Source organism: Actinia tenebrosa, unplaced genomic scaffold, assembly GCF_029948245.1.
Source record: "Actinia tenebrosa isolate PJP-AT-01 unplaced genomic scaffold, QUT_ActTen_1.0 PGA_scaffold13__45_contigs__length_12533684, whole genome shotgun sequence".
Taxonomy (NCBI): domain Eukaryota; kingdom Metazoa; phylum Cnidaria; class Anthozoa; order Actiniaria; family Actiniidae; genus Actinia; species Actinia tenebrosa.
This window is the reverse complement of record NW_028292573.1, coordinates 9145193-9160973: the sequence shown is the minus strand read 5'-3', so window position 1 is coordinate 9160973 and position 15781 is coordinate 9145193. Positions and strand designations below refer to the sequence as shown.

General features: G+C 37.1%; 2 protein-coding genes across 2 annotated transcripts; both read right to left on the bottom strand.

The window, feature by feature from the left end:
* Nucleotides 1-1785: 1785 nt before the first annotated feature.
* Nucleotides 1786-4534, bottom strand: LOC116302167 (cuticlin-6). Its single transcript, XM_031711389.1, has 4 exons — nucleotides 4376-4534; nucleotides 3949-4301; nucleotides 2560-2797; nucleotides 1786-1947 (listed from the first exon to the last, which is right to left on the bottom strand). The coding sequence occupies exons 1-4, from the start codon at nucleotides 4470-4472 to the stop codon at nucleotides 1907-1909; spliced, it is 729 nt and encodes a 242-aa protein (XP_031567249.1). The 5' UTR covers nucleotides 4473-4534; the 3' UTR covers nucleotides 1786-1906.
* A 1894-nt stretch (nucleotides 4535-6428) lies between these two features.
* LOC116302151 (uncharacterized) lies at nucleotides 6429-10251 on the bottom strand. The gene is made up of 7 exons (XM_031711371.2): nucleotides 10088-10251; nucleotides 9578-9667; nucleotides 8430-8549; nucleotides 8151-8267; nucleotides 7721-7846; nucleotides 7072-7111; nucleotides 6429-6664 (listed from the first exon to the last, which is right to left on the bottom strand). The coding sequence occupies exons 1-7, from the start codon at nucleotides 10179-10181 to the stop codon at nucleotides 6646-6648; spliced, it is 606 nt and encodes a 201-aa protein (XP_031567231.1). The 5' UTR covers nucleotides 10182-10251; the 3' UTR covers nucleotides 6429-6645.
* Between the last annotated feature and the right edge of the window lie 5530 nt (nucleotides 10252-15781).

Genomic DNA, 15781 nt, shown 5'->3' with positions numbered 1-15781 from the left:
GGAAAACGAATGTAAAAAAATCGATCAAAATATAAAGAAGAAATAACTAGCTAAAAACTAGTGTAAGCTGCGTCGGTGTTTCTAATGAAAGGATAAATTTTAGATTTTAAATGAAAACATTTACTGACGTTTACTTCGTCTTCCGACGAAGGACTAGTGTCCGAAACGTCAGTAAGTTTTTTTATCTTTTCACGGTGTAAAATCTACCCTTTTATCATTACGATCAAAATAGAGCTGTTCACGCGCTTTTGTTTTCACTATGTCGTCTATATATAGAAATACAATTTTTTTTTCTAAACTGGGCTCCCGGTGCAAACTGTAAACATCCGCAAATGAATCCTTTATAGTTTTTCGTCTGGGCAAGAGTTATATAGACAGCACGAGACAGCACATAGAAAGGTCATATAGAATAACGTGCTAGAGGGATTGCCATTTATCCATACCTCAATCCCATTTAATTGTCATCGGGAGGAACTCGAATGAAGTAAACTGACAGAGAGTATCATGTTTGCAGTTCTAAATACTTATCAATTATAAAATAGAAATTAAGTCATAACAATAAAATCTACTCTTTATCTTTAGGTAATCTTTTTTTCTTTTTTTCTTTTTCTGTAGCGAAAGACATCTGTTTGCTGTACACTTATTTTGTTGCTAAGGTTTTTGCGATTGGGCCTACTCCTCTTGCCCTACCCAAATTTATCTTCGAAATCAAAAAAAAAAAAAAAAAAAAAAAAAAATTAACTGATAAGAAATTAGAATTTGGTATTTTTTTAAACTTTTTTTAATTGAGGACCATACTTCCAGACATCGAGTGCTGAACCGTCGTATGGCAGCGCGAAGCATTTACGGCTACGCCGGAGATTTCGACCCCGACACCGCTATCCCTGGATTTACAGACTGATCAGGAAGCTCGACCGAAGCCTAAGGGAGAGGTTAATCGGCCCCTAGACCGTAGATGATTAACCCCTTGCTATGACCAGCAGACCCAGTATGTCGCCCGTGTTGCTGACGGGGTAGCTTGCATGGTCCCTTGTTTCCATGTGGGATGCGTTTTGGAACATTTGCCACAACCTGTACTCACACGCAGACTCAGTTGGTAAGGAAGTCAAATTAGAGGTTTTATATAACCATCAAATGAATTTTATCGATACCCTGTAACGACCTCGGGACTGATCAGCATTGCGTCAGGGCAGAGCGACCTAACAGTTCGAATTGCAATTTAGCGTGAATGTTAGGTTTTACAGGTTGCATGATAAAACCCGGAGTAGACAGAGAAAAACTATGAGACATTGCTTCAAGGGTGCCGCTGGGTCACTGGTACAAGGGTTCCCCTGGGACTTTGGTGCCAATGATGGCACTTGGCCAATGATGGCACTTGGCCAATGATGGTACTAGGCCAATGATGTCACTTGGCCAATGGTGTCACTTGGCCAATGATGGCACTTGGCCAATGATGGCAAAAAAGAAAGAAAAAAAAAGAAGAGAAAAAAGAAAGAAAAAATAAAAAAAAGAAAAGTGGCAAGTGAGATGCAGACTCAGGCCTTCTCTGGGTCCTCCTCGTAAAATATTAGAACGGTTTTAGTATGAGTGAGAAACATATACCTTCAAGATAACGTATATTTAGAAATAACTACTAATGCGACTACCAAGTTAAAACACAAGTATCACTAGACTGTCACCCTCTGCGTCCCCGCTCGACAAATTCCCGCTTCGCTTGAATAAAAACCCGCTTCGGGAGACAAGAGAGTCAAGAGAAGTGGAGGGGCATAAAGATAAGTGACAAACTTTCTTTTCATAATGCGGCCAATCTTTAATTAACATTGGGATTCTAGAACTCTAAACTTTACAATCATCATGTTTTTGAAAGACGTCTTGCGGGACGATTCCAGTGAATGACAGAGATGTTTCACTTCAAAGGGGTTGAAGTGGTGGGGACTGCAGTCGGTTCTGTAAAACAACAACAACGACAAATATAATTACAATATTTAAAGTTTAACTGGTAACGAAATGAATGGCAAGGAATTATGGGACCGATTAGGGTATGCATTCAGTTTCATGATTTCGAATGAAGCTGAATTCCTGTGTCCGCTTGGATCGAGATTATTAAGATCGGGGCTGTTTTTATACAAATCTTCCTTTAATCCTTGTTATCTTTCATGATAACAACGTACTTATTGGCGGTAGATAATATGATTGTAAAACATCGTAGTCCCCTACGTCTTCACTGCGTCTTGATTCAGGGCAGGGCCATCTTGTCTTCCTCCCCGGGGCATGATGGGATTATTAACACAGGAATCCCGGTCGCGCGAAACAAGGGGTTCCCAAATACACTGATTGCCAAATTATGAGAGAGAATGAATACACAGGTCACAATTATGGGGATAAGAAACAAAGTTTGCGAGAGTAGTGGTAGGAGAAGGTAACGCGTGACAGGGAAGGATAAAGAAGATGGATTGGTAAGACGAGAAACAAAGTGGATTTTATTTTCTCTTTATCTTAGACTATTTCATGTAAATTATTTATAAAACCTTAGAAATTACAATTGTTAGCAATCCTTACTTGAGCACAGTGTTCTTGCAATCAACTCTAAATTCGCTGGTTCCGGTAAACGACCAACACTGAAAACATTTTCCATTTTCCCTGTAATGTCCATGAGCTCGATTACATCGACAGCTGTGCCAATCCCCGCTGCAATTAACTGAACACCCTTTGTTTGCAATCCACGTGCGGCTTTATATGGAGAAGTGAAGGGTCCCCGATGTTTTGTTTGAATGCCATCTGTCATAATAATAGCAGCCTAAAACAAAACAAATGAATATTTACAAAAAAACGTAGTCTGACTACATATAGCTATTTGTCATTCAATCTCGTAGCCAGAGCCTGCGTTTCTTCTAGCCTGCGGCGAGGAACGAGGGCTCTGGTACAATCCCTTTTTGGCGCATGCGCAATTTTCGGGAAGTGAAATATAACAAAAGTAAATCAAAGTAATCAAAGTAAAAATCGAATTAAAAAATCTAGTAAGAATTAGAAATCGGGAACATGTTTTTCTTATTTTTGGCAAGTCTTTTAACGCATGCGCTCTCTGATACCGAAAGTCCAAAAAAATCCTGGTCTCAAAAAAATGGATTGTGCCATGCTCTGATGCCAGCTAGAGCCATCGTCCTTCGCTGAAGAAACGCAGGCTTTGGGATTGCGGAGATTGCGCAGAAGGTAAAACAGAAATAGAAACAAATGACTCGCGGTACGATTGCAATACAGTAAAAATCCGCGTATAAGAACCTAAAATTTAAGAACCTGTTAGGCTAAAATTTCATTTTTTAAGCACCCTTCACATAAGAACCATTTTAGGCTAAAATCCTAAAACAGGTTCTTATTTATAAAAAAGAAGAAAAAATAGAATCAATCTTTTCAAAAATATATTTATAACACAGTCTGTACACAATAATGCTATAAACACTATAACTGTACATGGTTACTGTAAAGAACATGTCCTTATTGAAAAAAGAAAATCCAAGTTAAAATGAAACTGAGATGAACCTTTGATTACCCAAGCTTTCAAGAATACTGTAATTGGACATTAAAGATCAGACTACAGTATTAAAAAATACTACTTTATTTCTTGAACAAAAGTTAAGAACCTAATTAAGAACCTAGTTAGCCTAATTTAACACTAAATACCATTTATATAAGAACCTGTTTAGGCTAACTTGAAAAACCCTAGGTTCTTATACGCGGGTTTTTACTGTGGTGTTTACAAGTCTACACAAAGAGAGAAAAAAAAGAGCCATTGTAAATAAAAGTTCGGCGTGGCAGAGCTTGGCCCAAGCCAAGGATAGAAACGGTTACAGCTGCTTATCAGCTTATTGGTAGAATACACTTGATTCCATTTAATAATTTTAAATTAAATTTTCATCAGCGCCAACAAACACCCCTAACACTACAACTAACCTTCAATGCGTTTTGTCTCATGCCAGCTCCAACGGTGAAGAGTGTGCTATTTGCTGCAAGCAAAGCTTTATCAATGAATGAACCTCCATTCCAGTCAATACGATGCATTTGATGGATCTTAAATTTCAGGTTGGCGCTTTTCGCTGTACTTCCAGTAAACGTGTTAAAGTCTACTAGGATTCTTGGGTCTTTAGCGAATGTCATTATAGCGTAGTGATTCCCTTGATCGGACATGCCAAAATGGTCTACTACCATTTTCGCGTAGCCTTTCATCGTTTTCAATCCTTTTCTACCGATGCTTCCCGAGACATCCATAATGAAGGCGATGTCCATCGGCTTGGAACAAACATTATCTGCAACAAAAAAACCCGGAAATAAAGTGAACTACACGTCTTCAGTTGTTTTTCACTCATCTAGACATACTTACCTTTAACTGGGGCTGCATTCAAGATGCTGTTGCTGGCAGTCAAAATAAAGAAGATCAGCAACAGACCAAACATGGTTCCACGAACAGCAGCACTCATCTTGGTTGTTTGTACGTAACACGACTGAACAACGCTCTTATTCTTTAACTATATAACTAACCTTTACGAAACATGATACGAAATATGCTCTTCAGTTCTTTTCAAGATTAATAGCTTGACCTATGCTTTGCTAGTTTGGCAATCCCGTCATCACATTGTCAATGTAGTGTGGATTCACGTGATATGGAAAAAGAAAAAAACATGATACAAAATATGCTCTTCAGTTCTTTTCAAGATTAATAGCTTGACCTATGCTTTGCTAGTTTGGCAATCCCGTCATCACATTGTCAATGTAGTGTGGATTCACGTGATATGGAAAAAGAAAAAAACATGATACAAAATATGCTCTTCAGTTCTTTTCAAGATTAATAGCTTGACCTATGCTTTGCTAGTTTGGCAATCCCGTCATCACATTGTCAGTGTAGCGTGGATTCACGTGATATGGAAAAAGACCAAATGGCATAGTCTAGAACATGGACTGGACTTGACATGGACCGTGGTAGAAAATATGGACTCGGGGTCAGACGCATCTGGAAACCTTATCTTTATGTCACATTGACGATCATCATAATGTAGCAAAATTTTTATTTTTTTAGATCCAATTCCAAATTTATAAGCAAACTATTCGTGCCGGTTTTTATTCTTGTAAGGTGATCGTCGACATTTTCTATCTTTTAAGTGATTGTAACGTGCCGCATACTCTCTAACGTGACTGTAACGTGCCGCATGACTCGTAAAAATACACAGCCGTATCAGATGCTTAGCCGACTGATAACCTCTATATACGTACTCTCGTATGGTATGGACTCGGGAGAAAAAAAGTTGAGAATTAGTAGGTAAAGTCACGAGAACGAGAACGAGAACGAGAACGAGAACAATTTAGCTGTTATATATGTTCTGACATGTTCTAGTTATTGTTTGTTGGTTATTATAAAATTTAACGCTTCTCTTATAAATGGAATTATACGTGAAGTACTTTAAAAAAGGTTAGGTGCTTCCTAGTCTCCTACCGGCATACGCTCTTAGGGTGAGTCAGGTCTGTATAGAAGGCTATTACGTTTCGTGCATACCTCGAACAAACACTAAACGGGTTCTGTTTAGGGGGTGGGGCAAAATCCGGGGGTGGGTCACATAATTTTGAACTCCTTCAAAGGGGTGGGCTGTTGATAAAATTTGACAACTTAAAAGGGTGGGCCATTACAAAATAGAGTAGTATTATAATTGTCATCGTCAGAATTTCTCAAGGAAATTTGCAGTTGCAGAGGATCTGGTTAGGAAGTATGTAGAACATCTGTAGTACCTTCGAATGAAAAAAATTAAAAGGGCAAATGAAAAGAAAAAAATTAGGAAGCATGCAGAGAAACTTAAGGCATACGAAGATTATGACTGGAAAGACATTCAAGAAAGCGGAATGCTTAAGAAGCAGAGGGTTGCAGTCTTGGACCTCTTTTTAAAAAAGCACAACTTGCTCGAGCTCAAAAGTGAGAACGTCCAAGTAATATATCCTTGGCTGTCTATGTAGCTTTTAAATACTACGACAAGTACAACAGAGGAAGAACATGAAGAAGATGGTACTTCACGTACGCGAGGACACTGAAGATGATGATAATTCATGAGGACACTAATGAGGATATTGAAGATTTGGATAGCGACGAAGAAACTGACACTGTTACTCATGAAATAGGAATTACTGATAGTGAGGAAAACGATGACAGAGAGTCCTTTCACAGGACTTTACAAGGTTTCAAGTAACACTATGTGACCCAAAAAATAACCCATTGATTGGCTGGTGTTCTAATGAGTATGAGAAAGGTAATTTCCCCACACTTCTGGAGCAGCTGGTAACTTCTACAGGTAATTACGTATTGATGGAGTTTTCATATAAACAATGTTTTTCTCTTTGAATTAAATCTTAAGCAGCAAGTTGTGTCTCAAGCACTCAAAAATCCTCACACCTTGTACTAGTAATTTATTTATTTCTTTGGACTTGTTTTTGATTTTAAAGAGATTACCGTAGCATTTTTCTTAATTCCCGACTACTAAAGTCAATTTAATATAATTTTAGCTTATTTCAATTTAATATCAAGTTTGAGTTTAAGTTCATATAATATTAAGTTTAAGACTGCTGCAGATGTTGGCCAACGTGCATGATGATCCTTTACGTGCCAGGTCTTCAGTAAAACTTGTTTCTCCTATTAAAATAAGAGCCATGGCGTACGATAAGTAAGGTTACAGAGTAAGCGAGATCTAGGGACTTACTACGCCGGTTACAAATGGAGAATATAAGACCTTTTTTCACAGTCCTTAAGTACAATACTGGCCGCTGCGTTCATTAATTACACACTCAATTAGTTAGGGTTAGCTTTTTGTTAGTGTACAATAATTCACAAATACCAACGGCAAAATAAAGAATGCACAACTTCAACAATACAAACTGCATTTTGAAATTCGACGGACCTTTACTGCAATACATGAAATATTGTTCAAAAAAGAGAGAGGCTAAGGTAGAGCAACAAAGGACTCGAAAAGAAAATAAAGTTTTTTGGTATTAAAAGAACTAATTCTCGAAGAAAAGTCAATTATTTAATCTATTACTTACCAGCCTTTCACTTCCTTTCTCTTTTCCACCTCTTTGAAATCTAGTTAAAGCAAATTATGTATTGAGACAGAACTAGGAGGCAGGGAGTTTCTCTGGGCAAAGGGCTGGAACAGTGTTTAATTCGTGGTGTCACGTTCCATCTCTCGATTTTCAAAATGGTGCCGAGTTTGAAGACGGATAGATGATAAAAAGGTCAAAATATTCTTATTATGACGACTTTCTAGAATAACTATAATAGAGTACTCAAGTAATGACGCTTGATCATATTTTTGGTTAACAATTTCCATAGACAGTCAAAAAAGGCGTTTACACACCAAATTTGACGTGAATCGGACCGATATCAGCTGAGATATAGTCATTTGTATATATCATTACCCCATACAAATTACTGTATTTTCGGCTTAGTTCAAAACGTTTTATATTAATAGATAATAGCAAAAGCTCTCGAGTTGGGAGTCGAAATTAAAGATTGTAAATATACGATGAGTGATGTGGTGGAAAATATGACTAATTCATTATTCAGATATAATATGTAAATGTAAATACACAGCGAGTCGGAATAGCAGGTGACTTGTATCCAAAGGTTGTATAGGCCCTGGGGTCTTGCTTCGGGGAAAAATTGCTATATACAAAGGAATTAAAAACATACTTGTGCAAATGCCACATTTCTTGAAGCAAGTACTCTTGAGAAATTGCCGAAGGCGTGGATCGTTGGAACGACAATCAGAGGGTGTTCCAAATTGCCCGCATGTGTGAGGCAAAAGGTCGTAACAGCCTGGGGGAAAAGATGTCATAGCAATTAATTTGATCTCGGTCTTCTTTTGTCCTCTCCTCTCCTCTTCTCTCCTCTCCTCTCATCTTTCCCTTCCTTTCCCTTCCCTTCCCTTCCCTCCCTTCCCTTCCCTCCCTTTCCTTTCCATTCCATTCCATTCCATTCCATTCCATTCCTTTCCTTTCCTTTCCTTTCCTTTCCTTTCCTTTCCTTTCCTTCCTTTCCTTTCCTTTCCTTTCCTTTCCTTTCCTTTCCTTTCCTTTCCTTTCCTTTCCTTTCCTTTCCTTTCCTTTCCAGTGCTACTCACGAGGACATCCAACTCCTGGTCTTTTATCTTTTTTGGTAGCTGGAATAACATCATCATAACAGCATCCATATTTGCTATTGACGCAATCCTTTGAAGGTCCAGTTCTCCAGTATCGACCTGTGAAATGTAGGCAATCCTTTGAATCAGTATAATCACTGATTATCTCATCTTTTATCTTGTTCTGAAAGCAAGGATTTCTTGGGCTACCTTTGGCGGCCTAGAAAATCCAAGGCTTTTCGATATGGATTTGGGCATTGTTGGACTGATTTAGCCACTTACTAGTACTGCTTCTGCAATGTTTACATGTCTTGGGGCATAGGTCACGCATCCCTTCTCCATAACATCCAACTTTGCTCTTACGAGTTGCGCAATCCTTGACTTTATCGTAGCAAAGCGATGCTGTAAAAAACGAAACAAAAATCGGAGGAAATAGAAGGGAAACAAGGGTAGTGTGCATTGTATTGCGCTGCTTCTCACCAATGCGACCCGGGTTCGTGTCACGGGGGGCTTGTGTTGGTAGAATTGTTTGTTGGTTCTTTCCTGTACTTCGAGGGTTTTTCTACCGGTTTTCCGGTTTTTCTCCCTCCATAAAAATTAACGCTTTTAAAATTCGTTCCAATTCTATCTGGCATCCCGTTCTTTAATCATGACTCGAGATACTAATCAATCACTCCTCGTATGTTAATATTTAATTATAATATAGAGGATATTACATGGGCGCTTGGAGATATATCTTCGAGTGTTGAAAAGATCTCTCACAAGTGAGCGCAGCGAACGAGTGAGAGATTTCCAACACGAGAAGATCAATTTCGTATCTCCAAGCGGCCATGTAATATTCTGTTTATTATATAATTATCCATAACATCGACTTAACAAGCTTTTTATTATTATAAAAAGTTTTTATTCATAAACAAATAGCTTAAATACACATGGTAACGATATTCTCACATGTGAAAATAACATGTTATTTTTACATTTGAAAATATCACTTTTTCGAAAAGGAGAAATACAGGTATTTTATGGATAGTTATATGATAAAGTCAATTATTACATAATTGCGTAAATTATAACACATAATATAATTACAGAAATAGGCATGTTCGACGTAAAATAATTTACATTTACACATTACATTTTACAAGGGAATTAAAAGAATGAGTAGAAAAGGTAATCTTAATTCTAGTAACAAGGGAGGAAAATAGTAATACATGCATGTAGGATAGAAAGGTATAGTCAAGGTGGTTGGCTGGACGTCCAAGCTGGAGGTTAGTTTTCAATGGAATACAGTTAAAGAAAAAGGTTTTAGCAACAACGGTTTTCTTTGAGATGAGCCATAAATGTAAGTTGGACTGAAGCCCAAGTTATGTTTTCTTATTTCGCATTGTGTTTGTTATCAGTAAAAAGAGTAGGTTGTAGTTATGGCCTACCTGAGCATTCTGAGTTGCTACCATTTCCATAGGCATAGGTAACACCGTCTGGACAGCAGCCATACTTTCCTCGGCTACAGTCCAACAGACCTTGTAAAACGAAACAAACAAACAGCCATTTAAAATAATGAAAAAAGTAAGCGAAACTAGGCGCGTCTGGTAGTTTTTGAAATTTAGCGTAAATAGGTTTTGTATAGAAATGGAAAAGTGGAGGAAAATCCTCGAATCAAGGGAGAGTTCTAACAAACTCTAATCATATTCAGCCTGGCGGATCCAGGAATTTGACTACTACAAAGGTTTTACCAGGAATTCGAGTAAAAGGTGGATGACTGTTACAAACAATATACTGAGAAGTTTGAGCAAAAGGGGGGTGACTAGTCACCTATATTACCACCCCTGGATCCACCCCTGACACGCGATACCAAGTCCAGGAATTTCAAGACCAATATAAAAGGAAAATTTTAGAATTCATGTCGTTAAAAGTACTTTAAACAGATATATATCACTTACGATGGATGGCAGCCCGTGCTAAGCTTAGCTCAATCGTCAGAACAACGAGAACCATCATAAAACAAACCACTGCAATCTTCTGGGGTTTCGCCATTTTCGGTAACGAAGGAAATCTTCTCGCACTGGTTGGATGGTAGTCTTCTTGTGTGAATCTTTCTTTTCGGGGTTTGTCTTTTCATGGTGTTTCATGTATGATTTTTTTGAATAACGGTAATCAACCATGAAGGCTGGGACGGGTGCCATAATGCATTCTTGCATAATCAAATAATGATGTAAGATCAAAGAAAATAGAAAAGAAAGAAAGAAAGAATATTTTCTTATCAGCAAGTACTCTAGAACTCTGACTTTCAAATGTCTTGAACCATGCAAAGTTATCTATGTGGGTTGATTTTCAGGAGGCCAAGTGCGTTTAAGTTAATATTTTTATCAAGTTATTAGGTATCTCTAATATCGATTCGTGTAAGGATTGTTTAATATTTAATTAGTTGACCTTGGTTGGCCAAGTAGACTTACGTAACGAACGTCTTGACAGAGTTGTTGAATAATTGAACATAATTAACCGGCAGTTTTTGCGAAAGGAATTTTAGATCTTCACAAGGAGGATGGATGAACAAGAGATTTAAGTAGAACTATCTGTTCAAATAATCGTTAGCAAATGAAAATCAAACTAAGAGTCAAATGTAACGCTAAAATAAAAAAGGAAAATAGGAGAAATAGTTCATCCAGGTGAAAGCTTCTGGTACCAGTTTTAATTCTTCCCAAGCCAGAGAGAATTCTGTTATTATTTGACACTAATATCAGGTATATAATCCTAGTGGCATCCTACAGATTTGAGCGCCCCGGTGTACGTTCCCTCAGTCCTAGAGTTGCCATATTTAGAAAGCGGCTGCCAAATTATCCTGAAATCAAGAAGAAGTTTGGAATTTTCCTTTTTGATGTTCCTATGTTGAAAGCCGAAAATAGGGAGTTTTTCAGTGCACAGCTAAAAAAAGATTTTAACAGAGAAACGAGATGAATTTTTGCATTAAAATAACAGCTGGGTACAGAAAACGTAGTTATGAACCGTTTTACTCTAATTAAACTCTCGAAAAGCAATCGCTGAAATAGCGAGAGATCTAAAACATATATTGTATTAGCTTTACAGGGCATTGTGGCACATTTTGCAGGCTAAAATGAATAAAACAGCGGGCTAAGATATATTTTTCATATTGTTTTATCGAAAACTATAGAGACAGCCTTTTTCAGCTTATTATCTCTTGAATTCATTTTTCGCAAACATAGAATAAATTCTATATGTCTGTTGACATTTTTACTGAGGCATTGTCAAATTTCTTCAAAGCCAATAACGCGAAATACTATTATAAAAAATGTCTATTTTAAAGATTTTTTCATAAACTCTGTTTACCGTGAGCTTTCAGAAAATGTATGCTTTATTTGTGTTACACTGTAAAGCGAGTGCGTTATTTAAGTTAGCGCGCATAGTGATCGTAAACGTGTCTTAATAATAGAAATACGGTATCACTGGTGCTAGTAAGATAGAAGAACGAATAACTGTACCATATGTAATATTAATGATATTAATAGAACCATGATCACGTGATGTATAATAGATACTATTGGCTGTGTGGCAGACCGTATCACTGGTACTAGTAAGATAGAAGAACGAATAACTGTACCATATGTAATATTAATGATATTAATAGAACCATGATCACGTGATGTACAATAGATACTATTGGCTGTGTAGCAGACCGTATCACTGGTACTAGTAAGATAGAAGAACGAATAACTGTACCATATGTAATATTAATGATATTAATAGAACCATGATCACGTGATGTACAATAGATACTATTGGCTGTGTAGCAGACCGTATCACTGGTACTAGTAAGATAGAAGAACGAATAACTGTACCATATGTAATATTAATGATATTAATAGAACCATGATCACGTGATGTACAATAGATACTATTGGCTGTGTGGCTGACCGTATCACTGGTACTAGTAAGATAGAAGAACGAATAACTGTACCATATGTAATATTAATGATATTAATAATGATCACGTAATGTAATAATAATAATAATAATAATAATAATAATAATAATAATAATAATGGGGGGTTCTTATATAGCGCATTTATACATCGTCCCATGCGCTTTACAATAACAATAAACTATAAACTGACACTGAAGTGATTATAAAAAAGGGAATAATTTACTCTACGTACCAACGATTTTTGAAAGTTTAATTTATGACTACTGCTTCTCTATACATAAAATATAGATAATGTTAATGTCAAATGATGACAACCAAAAATATCTAGTTTAGAATAACAGCTGGTACCAGAAGATTTCAGCTCTGATTTAACAGGATTTCATGGGATGAAGAATTTCTCATACTTTCCTTTTTAACAGTAATGATAAAAGGGTAAATTATACACCGTGAAAAGATGAAAAAACTTACTGACGTTTCGGACGCTAGTCCTTCGTTGGAGTAAAAGAGGAAGGACTAGCGTCCGAAACGTCAGTAAATTTTTCCATCTTTTCACGGTGTATAATTTACCCTTTTATCATTACTGTTTCATTAGAAACGCACCGACACAGCTCACACTAGTTTTTAGCTGGTTATATCCACTTTCCTTTTTATTTTATTTCATTTGACTCTCATTTATACCAATTTACTAACAGTTATTCGAATGCATAGTTTGGCTAAAGTGTGTGACGATCTAAAACAATATTAGTGATAGCTAATAGTGAAATAAATAATAACTTAAATGCAATGGCCTCCCTTATTTTCCATAAATACATTGGCCAATTTTCCTTAGTTTGTGACTAATTAAACGCCTGACCAGAATCTTCATTAGTATTTTGTTGAGAATAATGCGCCAGCATTATACAGTTGTTGTACAAGAGGTGGTCGGGATAGAATTCAAATCATCGCTTATGATCTCAAAATAACTGATTTCGTAGGTGTTATCTTTACCGTCTAAAAATATTTGGAAAAAGACTGAGATATAATAATGGTGGGCGGGTGGTGACGCCGATCCCAGACGTTACGTAAAACCGGGCCAAAAGTTCATCTGTCATATATAGCCGGTACTAACCCGCGTGGACGTGATAACTGCTGTGGTCTAGATATCCGATTGAAATAGTAGTTATTTTATTTTATTGATTCAAAGGGTGGCATCAGTTCCGTACCGTATAACGGTGGCGTTGTACCGTCATTAGTCATAAGAAATCAAAAAGTGGCTAGCTACTATGATTATATATACTATCTGTGATGGGTACCCCCTTTGAGGGACTCGGATAAATGTAGATATATACTGATATGAGCTGTTGTGCTCTGCAGCTCATGTTCTCTTCCATCTAGCCAAAGCTACTTGAGATCCAATCCCAAAATGTCTAGCAAGGGTACAGTTTGGCCTTGCATGGATCTCTCCTGCGTTTTTCGAGGATTTTTCTCCGGGTTCTCCTTGTTTTCTTCCTGTTCCACAAAAATAAACACTTTCTTAAAGTCCCCTTTAAAAAATTAACCATAGTGTAGCCTGCGCGCACTCAGCCATACCCACCAGATTTAAATATTAAGTCGGGGTGCACACGCCGGCTACCATCTTGAAGAGGTGTCCCTGTTATTACAATCCTTGGGGGGGGGGAAATAACATGTTTAAAAAAATTCAAACACTGGTTTGTGCATTATCCATTTTTTAAATAATTAGTTTCCTTTTCTGTAATCAAACTTTCCTCAAAACAAAACAGTTTTCTATAATCTAATCCTTCTTCTGTTTTCACACGCCTTCAGTTGCTTGGTCAACAGCCAAACCAACCTCACCTCATCTAAGCCAGTTCCAGAGGATGTGGAGTCTCATTTCCCGCGGCCCTTATTACTAAAAGGAGCTCATCGAGCAACATACGAATAAAAAGGTATTTCCGGAGGCGTATTTATATTAGAAAGTATAAAACACTTCCATAAGAGGCGTGTTTGTCGTGCAATCTCATTGTGGTTAACCACAGGAAGGCTTTGTTATTGCACGACAATTGGAAATGAAATTGTTAAATTTATTAGTCCTAAATTAACCGTTATAAGCTCAACCTTGTGGGATCGATAACTGGAATAGGAAATGTCGTGGGTTAGAATGTGGGGGGCAAGGAAACTAGAAAACACAGCAAATATAAGATGCTTTTATCAGGAGAATTTGTGGGTGCAGAAATCATGATCTCACTCAAAATTAATGGCCTTATGAATATGCTTCTGAGAAGGTAGACGCAACGATACAAATATAGATATACGATAATCACATCTATCAATGAGCAAAAACAATAAATTAGAAATGAAAACTAAGAATCCCGTTGTTAGTAAGTGATTGTCTTTTGAAAGATCTTTGAACGTGCTTCAGTTATTGCTTGTGTAATCAACGGAAGAGCTCGCTATATAAGTGTCTCCCTCAGGGCACTACCACATGAAATGATTTCTCACGGATGCAAACGTGACCTTCACTTCCAAAACCCATAACGATATTTTTACCAAGTCGTTTCTGATTACAAACCTTTCACTTCCTTTTTATTTGGCTTATCGGGAACATGCCAGAAGGCGATCCGATTCTAATTCATTAATCCTTGTTTTTATAAAAAAAATTTTCGGCATACCTTACCCAATAGGTTTCTTCATTTTTGACAGTGCCAAAAAAGGACAACGAAGTGTACCTACTGAGTTATAATCATGTACTTTATAGTTCATGGTTGCTAACAAAAGAGCAAAACGTAGTAGAAATAGGCAGTGAATAATGAAATGCTGACGCTATGCAACACGATTATTATATATATACGTATGTGTGACAGCCAAGTCGTATCACGGATGGCCGTACAGCAAAATCTAGAGTTTTCCAACATGCTTTAAAAGCTTATGCTGCAACACGTACTAAGCATGATTATACAGTAAAACAAATAGTCAGTTTACTTTTAATACAAATAAAATAAGTTACTAAGAACTTCAAACTCATGCAGTCGGTATGGAGTGGATTTTTCAAAGGGTTCATTGCCAATTGGAGATAAGGCAAAACCGCAAAAGAAGGGTCTTGTACCAAAAACTGAAAATATTTATGTTATGCAAAATTTCCTGAAATATATGGAACAAAACGGATTTATTTTTAGTATCTCCAGGTGCTGCGTCTTTAGTTCATCAGTATTGTTGACTTACAATTGCGCTCATGTGAGCATATGCATATGAAATATGCACGGTATATAAATTAAAGTTATCATTATTATTACAAATATAACGCTCAATAATCATTAGCACTATATTAGGTCACTAACAGGTCTCATCGTCAAAACATTATCTATGCTTCAAAGGGTTTTACAATAATTTACCAGTAGGAAATTAGTATAATATCGCTTGGATCAGGGATTCGGAATTCTAACGGAAGAGACCCCTCTTTTTACTCAGTTCCCTAGGGTTGGCCAAACCTTTCCTACCACATTTAATGAATGAGTGACGTTTGTGGCGAAATAGCCAGTACATGGGTTGAATCTGGGCACAGTCATGCTCACTGATATACTGCGATACATCACGAACACCTACGATCCGTTCTCAATGTGTTTCCTCTTGAGTGGATCATTTACATCACCAGAGAGGTCTTTATGACTTAATGTTGGACCATTAAGATTAACAATTTTTTAACACTGAACGGAAGAAC